This window comes from Nanorana parkeri, unplaced genomic scaffold, assembly GCF_000935625.1.
Source record: "Nanorana parkeri isolate BGI_ZX_2015 unplaced genomic scaffold, ASM93562v1 scaffold4, whole genome shotgun sequence".
NCBI lineage: Eukaryota > Metazoa > Chordata > Amphibia > Anura > Dicroglossidae > Nanorana > Nanorana parkeri.
In genome coordinates this window covers 1946304-1959177 of record NW_017306272.1, presented here as the reverse complement: position 1 = coordinate 1959177, position 12874 = coordinate 1946304, and the positions used below count along the sequence as shown (strand labels likewise).

Below are 12874 nucleotides of genomic sequence, written 5' to 3'. Positions count from 1 at the left end.
GTGTAATACATTCTATTTTGAACCACTGGGCTGTGTCTGGAGACCAAATAAGTGAAAGTCAGTGACACTTGTGGCTTGTTCTCAGAAGGTGATGAGCACCAATGAGTAGGGAATGAACTGGGTTTTCAAAAGCACCAAAAGTATTGACAACAGCTACCTAAATTATACATTCAGCCATTGGAATGCCTGAACCAGTTGCTGATGGAACCTTAGGATGTAATAGTACAGAAACAGCTGAAGGTACAAAGCACTGAAGAGCTAGTACTTATGAACATACACTAGCATGATCGGTATTAAAGTGCTCCGTAAGTCCTGGAAACGGTGGTTCTTCTTCTTCTTGGAGATTTTCCACTGTGCTGCCATTTTTGTCACCAGCAGTTGCACTTGTGTCTGCTCCCCTTCCTTCACTCACAGCTTCATCATCTGTCAACCTTTCTTGAGAATGTTGAGTCTTATCAATATTTCCTTTTTCTTCTGCCTCCATGGTGTCTGTGATTCCTTCCACTATTGGTGAACAATTGGTATTGGTATCTCGAATAACTGGTGATCCTTCAACTTTTTCTTTCTTCAGCTGGGTCGCTACTTCATCGTGAAGGCCATCGCTCTGGTTATAATAGATGTTCCCATCTTTTGGGTGATTGATGTGTACCTGCACTGTGTCATCCGTTTTCATTTGCTCTTCGTTCTTCTTGTTCCTGTCTGATTCATTGTCTTTAGAATTAGCTTTTCCTTTCCCTTTTCTTGAGTGCTTGCTGTGCTTTTCATCTTTTGAAAATCTCCACTGAAACTGAAATGAGCAAGTAGACACGTTTAATGTGAATTAATGAGGGAACATTATCAAAGGAGCTTTGAGAAACTCTTTTAAAAGTGGTTAATTAGACATTTTCAAAGTAACTGACCTGTGTCAATGATTGTTAATAATAATACATATGCATAAAGTATGTATGTAAAATACTGTATATTGGAGGGGAAAGAGACACAGTGCTTTTATACAGGAACTCTGGCATGACCTCTAATATTATTTTTAGTTCACAGTAAACACATTCCCTGGAATTCATAAAGGGTGTCGTAGACACTTATTATAAAGCTGTCTCCCATCTGTGCAACAAATGGCGCAACTTGCAACAGATTTACTTAACTGTTGATAAGGTGTACATGAATCTCCTGCAACATTGCCTCAGACAGAGTTTCCTCTCATGCAGAATTTTATCTGTTAAACAAGAATTTATGTGCAACCAGGGGCGACTTTTGGTTGCATGTCCTAGTGAAATTCCCTCTAACAATTTACATACTATGCATGTCAGACTAACTGGTCTATAGTTCCCTGGTTGGCATTTTGACCCTTTTTTCAATATAGGTACCACATTAGCCCTTCGCCAGTCGCTTGGCACTCTACCAGCTATTACCTATTCCTTCAAAATGAGGAACAATGGTCTCGTGATTTCCTTGTTCAGTTCCTTGAGTACCTTGGGATGTAGATTATCGGGTCCTAATGCTTTATTTGCATTTAGTAGTTTAAGCCTATGTTGTATCCCAGTTTCCGTCAACCACTCAGGTGTATTTCTTGTTAAATTTTGTGTTTTATCATGTACATTAAACCGGCCTGTTTCCTTGGTGAATACCGATGAGAAGAAAATATTTAGTGCCTCGCCCCTCTCCCTGTCGTTTGTGAGTAACGACCCATTTATGTCCTTTATTGGGCCTATCTGTTCCTTTCTCCCCTGCCATGACTTAAAAAAAGGTTAGGAAATGCTCCTTTAATTTCTGCTTTTGCACTGCTTGCTCTCTATACTTGTCAACCACTGGGCTTATAGTATGCTACCACTTCCACAATGTTACACCATAACATGGTGTACACATTCATAGTTGGGAGAAGAAGGCAGCTGCATCAATACATGACTGCAGAGAATGACCACAAAGGTAGCAGTGAGAAAGTCCAGGATCAAATGAGAAAAGCCAGTTCATTGTAAATTCAAGTCACTTTCAGTTCATGTCAAGAAAATGGACTACTGCTGTGTGGAAAAAGAAGTTAAAAAAAATGTCTGTTTCTGCCAAGGATCCCTAATTACTCCCGGTACAATACCCAACCTGAGAAAAAAATCATAAGTTAAAAACTCCAGCTTGCCACTACCCTTTTAAAAACTAAAGATTGTGCAATTATTCATGATTAAAACTTTAATCATGAATAATTGCAAACCATCTGGCAATGTTAAAAATGTTGGTTTGATAAAGCCATCTTTTTCGCTTCAAAGGCATACTGTATTCTGCTTTTGTTTTCTCCATAGGGAACTAGTGTTTTGTGTGAGACTGAGGAAGTACTAGAAAGACAGTACATAAATTAATGAAGCTCTTTCTGATTAATTATATATTGCAACATAAAGTAACACCTAAGTCTACGTGTTCCAGACTAAATGCAAATTACAAAAGCATATATTCACTTAGTGTTAATAAATTCCTTTCAAGCTGCAGAGCAAGTGGGTGAATTGGTAACAAGGGAGGATGTTATTAAAAGAACCATGCTTAAACAAAATGACTCTGTGGCAGTCCTCCTGTCTAAAGTGACCCTGGTATGTACGCATGTGAGATAGGGAGCTTAGATTTTAAGCTCCTTAACGGCAGGGAATGATGTGAATGTACAATATGTAAAGCGCTGGGTAAATTGTTGGCGCTAAATAAATACCTGTAATAAATGAAGACTCCCTCTGTCTGGCCACTTTAGGATTATGCACAAAGCAACATAATTTGGAAAACTACGTGCATTGAAGGTCACCCACACCAGTTTGCTGTGGGTTCATATAAGTTCACATATTGGTACGTCTGGGCCTATATTAAAGTAACAGTCAACACTAACAGAATGGCATTTGGTTTGTTAAAGAACTGTGTGTCATTAACAATTGCCATGTGCAGTGGCCTATGCCATGTGTTGCATGTGTTGAAACAGCCACAAGCAGCCTCTACTGGAATCCCATATGACATACAGCCGGGAAACAGGGGCACTGTAAGCCTATAATAACAGGTGCTGAACAAAAACCTTCATGGCAGAAACACCAGATATTATTTTAATGAAATTGAATTGAATTTAAAAATATTTTATTTTGAGTATGCGGTTCAGTTTTGGTCACCAATCCACAGAAAGGATGTCCTGGAAGAGGAGAGAGTCCAGAGAAGGGCAACTAGACTCACTAGACTCAGGGGCTGGAGGATGAAAGCTATGAGACGAGGTTGCTAAAATTGGACTTGTTCACGCTGGAAGTGAGGCGATTAGGAGGGGATATGATTTTAATGTACACAATGTTTGCTGGTAAAGACAACATCAGCAGTAAACGTTTTACAGTAAACTCCATAACAATGACTAGAGGCCACCTCCTCAAATTGGTAGAGAAAAGATTTATCTACAAAGGGCATAGGGGCTTCTTTTCAGTCAGAGCGGTTACATTTTGGAACTCACTGCCACAAGCAGTGGTATCAGCAGAGAGTATTGAATCATTCAAAAATCAATTCAGGGACCGTAACATACAAGGGTACAGGTACTCTGAAAACCTAGAACCACACAGGGACTCACATACACATAAGCACGCAAGCACACCACACACACTTACACAAAAGGTTGAACTTGATGTACCTGTGTCTTTATTCAACTTCAAATACTATGTAACAATGTAAAAGACCTGTAGCCAGACCATTAATTTTAACAAAAATGTTTTAATCCGATTATATATGCATTTAATGTATTTTATATATGTTATTTAAAGCCTTCCTTGCCTAGATATTCAAAAGCCCTGAGACGGTTGCTGAGTGCCGCCATCTTGGATGTGATGTCAGCAGCTCCAGGACAATCAGAGTTGTCACTTAAGTGACAACTTGCTTAATACTCCCGGGCAGTTAAAAGAAAGGTTATGTTGGGAAATAAAGGGAGGGGCAATGGAGCTGGGACAGCGTAGAGAGTAACTGGACACTCCATGAAGAGGAGAGGGCTATGATGTATAAGGAGGAAGGGGACTATGTTGAGGAATTGCCCTGATGTAGTCGCATTTTTTAGCAAATACAAAGGTACATTACAAGTAAATAAAAATAATTTTTTGGATATTTGGTTGAACTCGATGGACATGTGTCTTTTTTCAACCCGACTAACTATGTAGCTATGGAAAGGAAGTTCAAGAAAGCATTTAAAATTCTTGCTTTTTCTGTGCTGTTACCATTAATTGTTTTTAAGTTGGTGACAGGGTCTCTTCAAAGGTATACTCATAAAAATGTTAATTAGGTGTGTAGATCTTCCAATTAGGTGTGGTTATCAGACACCTCTAGCTGAGGCCACTGTAATGCTTTCTAATGCGCAGGGTGGGGGGAAGTGGGTTGGTAATTCCACCATATGTGTATACTTAACAGTATTTTATTTCCTAGGTCAGTGATAAAATGTAAAGAATGTTACCTTTGGCTCTTTCCTCTTCATCTTATGGGGCAGTGCTGGTCTCTGCAGGAACACAATCTGCTTGGTAGTGACATTACCATCCCTGGAAAAGAGATTCATAAATAAGCAATGGATGTCATCAGCCATACATACTGTGAGTTCCCACAAACCTAACCACTTTCACCATTAACCATTAGCCTGTATTTCCATTTATATGAGATCGATTCTATGCTGAAATGGACGCAATCTGGAATCAAGAATTTCTCCGCGAGGATACAAGCGGATGATAATTTATTTCCAAAGTGTGTGCCAACATATGAAGGCCTTTCTATTTAAATGCAAGCTGCTTCCAAATAACGTGTTACTCCTGAAGAAAATGTTAATAAGCATAAACCATTCCTCTTACTGCCATGTCAAGTATTACTCAAATACATAAATGGAATTTGACAGGAAACACATCATCTTATTTCCTGCTTGAAAATTGTAATTTATATATCACCATTCAAACGTCAAGCAAACTGATCATACCCAGTTGAACAGCAAAACCAGAAACACTGAAATAAAACATCAGCAAAAATCTAAACTAATGTTTGAAATGCTAACTACTTAACATATACATGTTCTATCCTCAATTATAATTGGTGCTTTATACCTGTAAAACAGTCCAAAGCCCCCCAATCTATATAACTACTATAACCCAAAGAGAGACACCATTCTTTAGTTGTTTCCTTGCCAGATTACAATGATACTTCTAGAAACCTGTCAGTGATCTGTGAAACTGCCATTGTAAGCACCTCAAAAGGCCTGAAACAAACATCAGAGGAAGCCTGCAAAAAAACAAGGACTATAGACAGTTTGTGTGATTTGCTTTTTCTCCTATTTTGGTTTCATTGTGCTGACATTTTTACACTGAACCTGATTTAAAAGACAACTTCTTTAAATGTTCTCCCCAGGCACCTACCAAAATACTTATGTTTAGCTCTTTTCAAAAAATCTTCATTGTGCGGCCTATTAATTCCTATAGGTGGTCCATTTATTTCCATACGTGGTCTGTACTCATGAAGTCCCCCTGCCATCCAGAGGAGTATAAACAAGCCATAGGAATGAATTGGCCAAGCTGTTTGCATGCACAGTAGAAGCTGAGTGTGGTGCCAGGAAAAAATGCACAACAAAGAACTTGGAAGTGGGACTAAAGGTAGATATTCTGGTAGTAGGCTACCACTTAGGAGGACAGGGGATATTTAAAGGACAACTTCCCTAAAAATGAAGTTATCCCTCAAAGGAAACCTTTGCATAGTTTAAAACAACTACACTGATAGTAAGACTAAAAAATAGACACTCGGGGGGCCTACTAATACCTTCTGATGTGTGCATGAATTTAATGTTTAGAGTGTTCACTCACAGTCCTCTTGGGCTCTTTCCTCTGTAGCATTTCACTCTAAGAAAGAACTTCATCAAAGCATAGTGAAATTAGGTTCTTTCTCAAAGTGAAATGCATCACATAGAGGAGCACAGGCTGGCTTCTAATGGACAATAATAATAAAAGTTTTAAACAGCGGTGTTGAAGTTTATTGTGCAGTCTTCCTTTTTCTCTTGCAATCACAGTCATGGACGAAGGGGTGAGTTGGCGCCCAAAGTGAAGGCAGAACAAAAATGAGTCTAGGTTGGAGCATTATTGTAATATATTATTTGGGATTTATCTCTGGGTCTACTGATCATTTTGACCTACATTACATTGAGGGTAACCTCTGCCCATGCAGTTGTTTTATTAAATGCTCAGTTGGAATTGTCTAGGATTGCTACAGGTTTACTTTCATGCAGTTCTCTATAATGCACGGCAGCTACATTTCAGACTGTTCTTCATATGTAAGATCGGTGATCTACTTCCTGAAGCTTATTGTGTGCAGCTTCCCCTCTGTCTACTTAAGAAATCTAAAAACCAAGGCAGGTTTTAATTAGTGGATGAAACACAAAGCTCTGGCTCTTTGATACACCAGGCTTACTGTATAAGGGAGACAACAAGTAACCTACAGTGCATGCATGAGTTTAGGAATATATCTCCTGCATTACAAAAAGGTAAGAAAAAGGGTTCCAAGATAACAGGATTGCTAATGAAAAACCTGGATGACACTAAACTCAAACGTTAAAGGAGATCTATGAGGTGAGGGATTTACACTCATCCTCATAGTTAGAACCGACGTGTGACATTGAAACTGTCACAAAGCGGCTCTATAGATCGGGAAGTGAACAAACAGATACCGTCGCTCGCTCACTTCCCGATTGTCTCCCTGCAGAGTGACAGACACTGCTCCCTGCAGGGATTCCCTTCCTCCAATTCTGCAGCGCTGACTGGAGGAACAGGCAGGGAAGGGGGGCACAGCTAGCTCTTCGTCTGGGTGGCTCTTGACAGTATTGTTGGGATCCGTCCCGCCTGCGGCGCTCTCAGCATATAGAGGGAAATAACCCGCTATATACGGAGCTTTGGGTCACGGGAGGAAGTTAGTATATGACCTCCTGTGACCCTAAAGAGAACTATGGGATAAAAAGGTTACCCTATTCTCTTTTAAATCTTAAAAATGCATTCAAGTACCTTAACTATTAACAAAAATGTATCTTATTTGTGTATCACTTAGCTGTACATCCTCAAATCATCTCTGAATTCATGCTAATTCATGCATTCATGCAACTGTCCTTCCTTCTGGAGGGGTGCTATTTTTGTTCCCCATGATCCCTGTGTGTGTTGTAAAGTAGCCATCACTCCAAGCTCGCTCCTGATATGTACTATAATATCATGTTTAGTTTACTGATTTGTATTGAAGTTATAGTCTATGATTTTACAATACCTTTCATTCACCTTTCTGCATTAATGTAAGTGTTATGCCATTTTTGAACATTATCTAGGAACTTTCACCTGTTACTTTCAAGTTTTACTGTTCAAACGCACAGTAATCGCACATTAAACTCCCTCTTCGTTCTGGGGCGGTAGGGGATGTGGCGGTACATTAAAGTCAATGGTCCAGTGCATGCTGCATTTTTTTGCGATCGCACTGGAACGGAACGCTGCAATAATTTGCCACGCGTCCAATCGCACTGCCGACGGGGTGTGTGGCTGCAGTCCCATTGACTTCAATGCACGGGTAACTTCATGTTGTTTACCAGATATGTTTTCCTCCACAGAAAACCAAAAAACAACCAGAGGGTTAAAGAACCAGGACGATGTTCCTTGTCACATATTTCAGCACCAGCAAGAGAAATATCCTGACAATTATGCTTTCCACTTATAGATGAGGAACTTCAATTTACTATGTGTTCCTTCCGTCTGTGGATGTTCCCGATAGCTGACAACTCACAAATGAGTTTAATTTGACCTCTGTCTACCAAAAGCAAATTATTCACAGGAATTTGGAACAGTAATGAAATGTATCACTTTTAATTCAAGAGGAATATTTAACAGCCATGGCCATACAGATGAGGCTTTTTTATGAGGCTTGTTCTACAGGTCAATTGCTTAACTAAAGGTTGTGCCCTTGTAGACAGTGTAAAAATGTGTATGTTAAACAGGGAACCTCAAAGGTTATGGATAATAGCTGAGAATCTAGTGATACCGTCTCAAGATTGTGGGGATCCTCCACATCAACAGTGGTTGGTTTAAGTTCCCTGAAACGTAGGGTCTAAGGAACATCAGGCTGTAGCCACAAATGCCCACAAATTAGGTATGGAGCTTCACAGGTTTTCCCCAGTGACAGCAGGTAATGTTGATGGGTGACAAACAAGGTGAAGAACCAGATCAACTGTCAGTCAGTCACTGGAGCCTGTAGGCACAAACGTTTTGGAGTCCTAAGTAACACCTCTCTTCTAGGGTCACCTACACTTTACCTAGGGCATTATTTTGTTTTCCTGGCCCTAACCTGATTTTGAATATTGTACTGATGTGTACTTAACCTTACATGATCAGATCAGCAAAAGAGAAAGAACAATTTTTCTAAGAAACTGTGCAACATAGCCTACCAAGCAGAATTTGTTTGGTGTCGGGAAAAGTCAGAGGTATGCTAGCACTGTGTCTCTGCTGTAATTTGAATGAAGCCCAGCAGATGGAGTAGGTGTGTGACAAAGAATGTGTTCAACAGCGGAGGACAGATACTGGAATCAGAACTGCCCGGGAAAAGCCAGACCTGTGACTGTCTAAAGGGTTAGCAGTAGCACGTGGTTCATACAGGTAAAAATAATGAACTCAACTTACAAAAGAAGTTAAAAAATAAAAACAAAAAAGTATAGTTCTGACATTTAAACACTTAGGCAAAGGCATACATTAAGATTGGCAGCCAGAACACACTAATGTATGAATCTTGGTTTTCTAACACTACAATTGAACTTGAAGACCATGTTGGGAGAAAACAAAATCGCTATTACTACACAGGCAGATGTAGTCATCATAGTTTGCTATCATCTTCATAAAAGGCAGAAGATATAGAAGCATAGGTGTGTAACAAAGCAGTATAAGATCCCAATTATACTTTGCCATTTTGGTGCATTGCGTTACATGCTCGTTGATATGCACTATGTTGCGCATTAACATGCATTACATTAAGAAAGACCATTCAAATGAATGGGCTCCCAACACACCAGAACAGACAAAAAACAGACATGCAGCTTTTTTTTCTGATGCACACTACCATGCACATGAGTGAATTAAATGAGAATTGGGTGAGTGTGTTGGGTTGCTATTACAAATAAATGGTGCTGCAATGTACGTTGTGGTAACCCAAATGTTACTGCAACACACTGCACATGAGAGGTCTGAAGGGGCTGTAAGTCAAGTGAGAGAGGAAAAAAGGTTCAGTCCAGTGCCTGAGAAAGCAGGGTCCCCTAACTGAATCTACAAATGAGTACAAGAAATATGGATGAGCAAAACTCACAATTTTCATTTCCCATTTGTTTTTAGCCAAAATCAACTTTGTAGAAATGTTGCCATTTTGGCAAAATGCATTATAGTCAATAGGAAAGGTGAGTTGAAGGTGATTGTTGGTGGTTTATAAGGGTATCGTGAGAGTTAAAATCGCTCCTGAGGGTTAGGGAAGTTCCTTCTAAACATCCCTGGCCTGTTGTTGTGCCTTAAAGGTCTTCTTGTCAACCTCTGTATTTTACATTTGTTTCACAGAATAAAAAGAACAGTAAATAAAATAACCCCCCCCCCCAAAAAAAAAAACCCCTTGCCCTGTAAACCAAAAAAAAACTTTTAGTGGATGAAACACAAAGCTCTGGCTCTTTGATACACCAGGCTTACTGTATAAGGGAGACAACAAGTAACCTACAGTGCATGCATGAGTTTAGGAATATATCTCCTGCATTACAAAAAGGTAAGAAAAAGGGTTCCAAGATAACAGGATTGCTAATGAAAAACCTGGATGACACTAAACTCAAACGTTAAAGGAGATCTATGAGGTGAGGGATTTACACTCATCCTCATAGTTAGAACCGACGTGTGACATTGAAACTGTCACAAAGCGGCTCTATAGATCGGGAAGTGAACAAACAGATACCGTCGCTCGCTCACTTCCCGATTGTCTCCCTGCAGAGTGACAGACACTGCTCCCTGCAGGGATTCCCTTCCTCCAATTCTGCAGCGCTGACTGGAGGAACAGGCAGGGAAGGGGGGCACAGCTAGCTCTTCGTCTGGGTGGCTCTTGACAGTATTGTTGGGATCCGTCCCGCCTGCGGCGCTCTCAGCATATAGAGGGAAATAACCCGCTATATACGGAGCTTTGGGTCACGGGAGGAAGTTAGTATATGACCTCCTGTGACCCTAAAGAGAACTATGGGATAAAAAGGTTACCCTATTCTCTTTTAAATCTTAAAAATGCATTCAAGTACCTTAACTATTAACAAAAATGTATCTTATTTGTGTATCACTTAGCTGTACATCCTCAAATCATCTCTGAATTCATGCTAATTCATGCATTCATGCAACTGTCCTTCCTTCTGGAGGGGTGCTATTTTTGTTCCCCATGATCCCTGTGTGTGTTGTAAAGTAGCCATCACTCCAAGCTCGCTCCTGATATGTACTATAATATCATGTTTAGTTTACTGATTTGTATTGAAGTTATAGTCTATGATTTTACAATACCTTTCATTCACCTTTCTGCATTAATGTAAGTGTTATGCCATTTTTGAACATTATCTAGGAACTTTCACCTGTTACTTTCAAGTTTTACTGTTCAAACGCACAGTAATCGCACATTAAACTCCCTCTTCGTTCTGGGGCGGTAGGGGATGTGGCGGTACATTAAAGTCAATGGTCCAGTGCATGCTGCATTTTTTTGCGATCGCACTGGAACGGAACGCTGCAATAATTTGCCACGCGTCCAATCGCACTGCCGACGGGGTGTGTGGCTGCAGTCCCATTGACTTCAATGCACGGGTAACTTCATGTTGTTTACCAGATATGTTTTCCTCCACAGAAAACCAAAAAACAACCAGAGGGTTAAAGAACCAGGACGATGTTCCTTGTCACATATTTCAGCACCAGCAAGAGAAATATCCTGACAATTATGCTTTCCACTTATAGATGAGGAACTTCAATTTACTATGTGTTCCTTCCGTCTGTGGATGTTCCCGATAGCTGACAACTCACAAATGAGTTTAATTTGACCTCTGTCTACCAAAAGCAAATTATTCACAGGAATTTGGAACAGTAATGAAATGTATCACTTTTAATTCAAGAGGAATATTTAACAGCCATGGCCATACAGATGAGGCTTTTTTATGAGGCTTGTTCTACAGGTCAATTGCTTAACTAAAGGTTGTGCCCTTGTAGACAGTGTAAAAATGTGTATGTTAAACAGGGAACCTCAAAGGTTATGGATAATAGCTGAGAATCTAGTGATACCGTCTCAAGATTGTGGGGATCCTCCACATCAACAGTGGTTGGTTTAAGTTCCCTGAAACGTAGGGTCTAAGGAACATCAGGCTGTAGCCACAAATGCCCACAAATTAGGTATGGAGCTTCACAGGTTTTCCCCAGTGACAGCAGGTAATGTTGATGGGTGACAAACAAGGTGAAGAACCAGATCAACTGTCAGTCAGTCACTGGAGCCTGTAGGCACAAACGTTTTGGAGTCCTAAGTAACACCTCTCTTCTAGGGTCACCTACACTTTACCTAGGGCATTATTTTGTTTTCCTGGCCCTAACCTGATTTTGAATATTGTACTGATGTGTACTTAACCTTACATGATCAGATCAGCAAAAGAGAAAGAACAATTTTTCTAAGAAACTGTGCAACATAGCCTACCAAGCAGAATTTGTTTGGTGTCGGGAAAAGTCAGAGGTATGCTAGCACTGTGTCTCTGCTGTAATTTGAATGAAGCCCAGCAGATGGAGTAGGTGTGTGACAAAGAATGTGTTCAACAGCGGAGGACAGATACTGGAATCAGAACTGCCCGGGAAAAGCCAGACCTGTGACTGTCTAAAGGGTTAGCAGTAGCACGTGGTTCATACAGGTAAAAATAATGAACTCAACTTACAAAAGAAGTTAAAAAATAAAAACAAAAAAGTATAGTTCTGACATTTAAACACTTAGGCAAAGGCATACATTAAGATTGGCAGCCAGAACACACTAATGTATGAATCTTGGTTTTCTAACACTACAATTGAACTTGAAGACCATGTTGGGAGAAAACAAAATCGCTATTACTACACAGGCAGATGTAGTCATCATAGTTTGCTATCATCTTCATAAAAGGCAGAAGATATAGAAGCATAGGTGTGTAACAAAGCAGTATAAGATCCCAATTATACTTTGCCATTTTGGTGCATTGCGTTACATGCTCGTTGATATGCACTATGTTGCGCATTAACATGCATTACATTAAGAAAGACCATTCAAATGAATGGGCTCCCAACACACCAGAACAGACAAAAAACAGACATGCAGCTTTTTTTTCTGATGCACACTACCATGCACATGAGTGAATTAAATGAGAATTGGGTGAGTGTGTTGGGTTGCTATTACAAATAAATGGTGCTGCAATGTACGTTGTGGTAACCCAAATGTTACTGCAACACACTGCACATGAGAGGTCTGAAGGGGCTGTAAGTCAAGTGAGAGAGGAAAAAAGGTTCAGTCCAGTGCCTGAGAAAGCAGGGTCCCCTAACTGAATCTACAAATGAGTACAAGAAATATGGATGAGCAAAACTCACAATTTTCATTTCCCATTTGTTTTTAGCCAAAATCAACTTTGTAGAAATGTTGCCATTTTGGCAAAATGCATTATAGTCAATAGGAAAGGTGAGTTGAAGGTGATTGTTGGTGGTTTATAAGGGTATCGTGAGAGTTAAAATCGCTCCTGAGGGTTAGGGAAGTTCCTTCTAAACATCCCTGGCCTGTTGTTGTGCCTTAAAGGTCTTCTTGTCAACCTCTGTATTTTACATTTGTTTCACAGAATAAAAAGAACAGTAAATAAAATAAC

At 39.9% G+C, this 12874-nt stretch overlaps 1 protein-coding gene across 1 annotated transcript in view; it reads right to left on the bottom strand.

Moving 5' to 3' along the window:
• Positions 1–265: 265 nt before the first annotated feature.
• RFTN1 (raftlin, lipid raft linker 1) overlaps positions 266–12874 on the bottom strand; it is a 211037-nt gene continuing 198428 nt past the window's right edge. Inside the window, exons 9-10 of the mRNA XM_018573203.1 lie at positions 4430–4511; positions 266–787 (exon numbers count right to left, since the gene is read on the bottom strand). Coding sequence (XP_018428705.1) covers positions 266–787; positions 4430–4511 — 604 coding nt within the window. The remainder of the gene's footprint in view (positions 788–4429; positions 4512–12874) is intronic.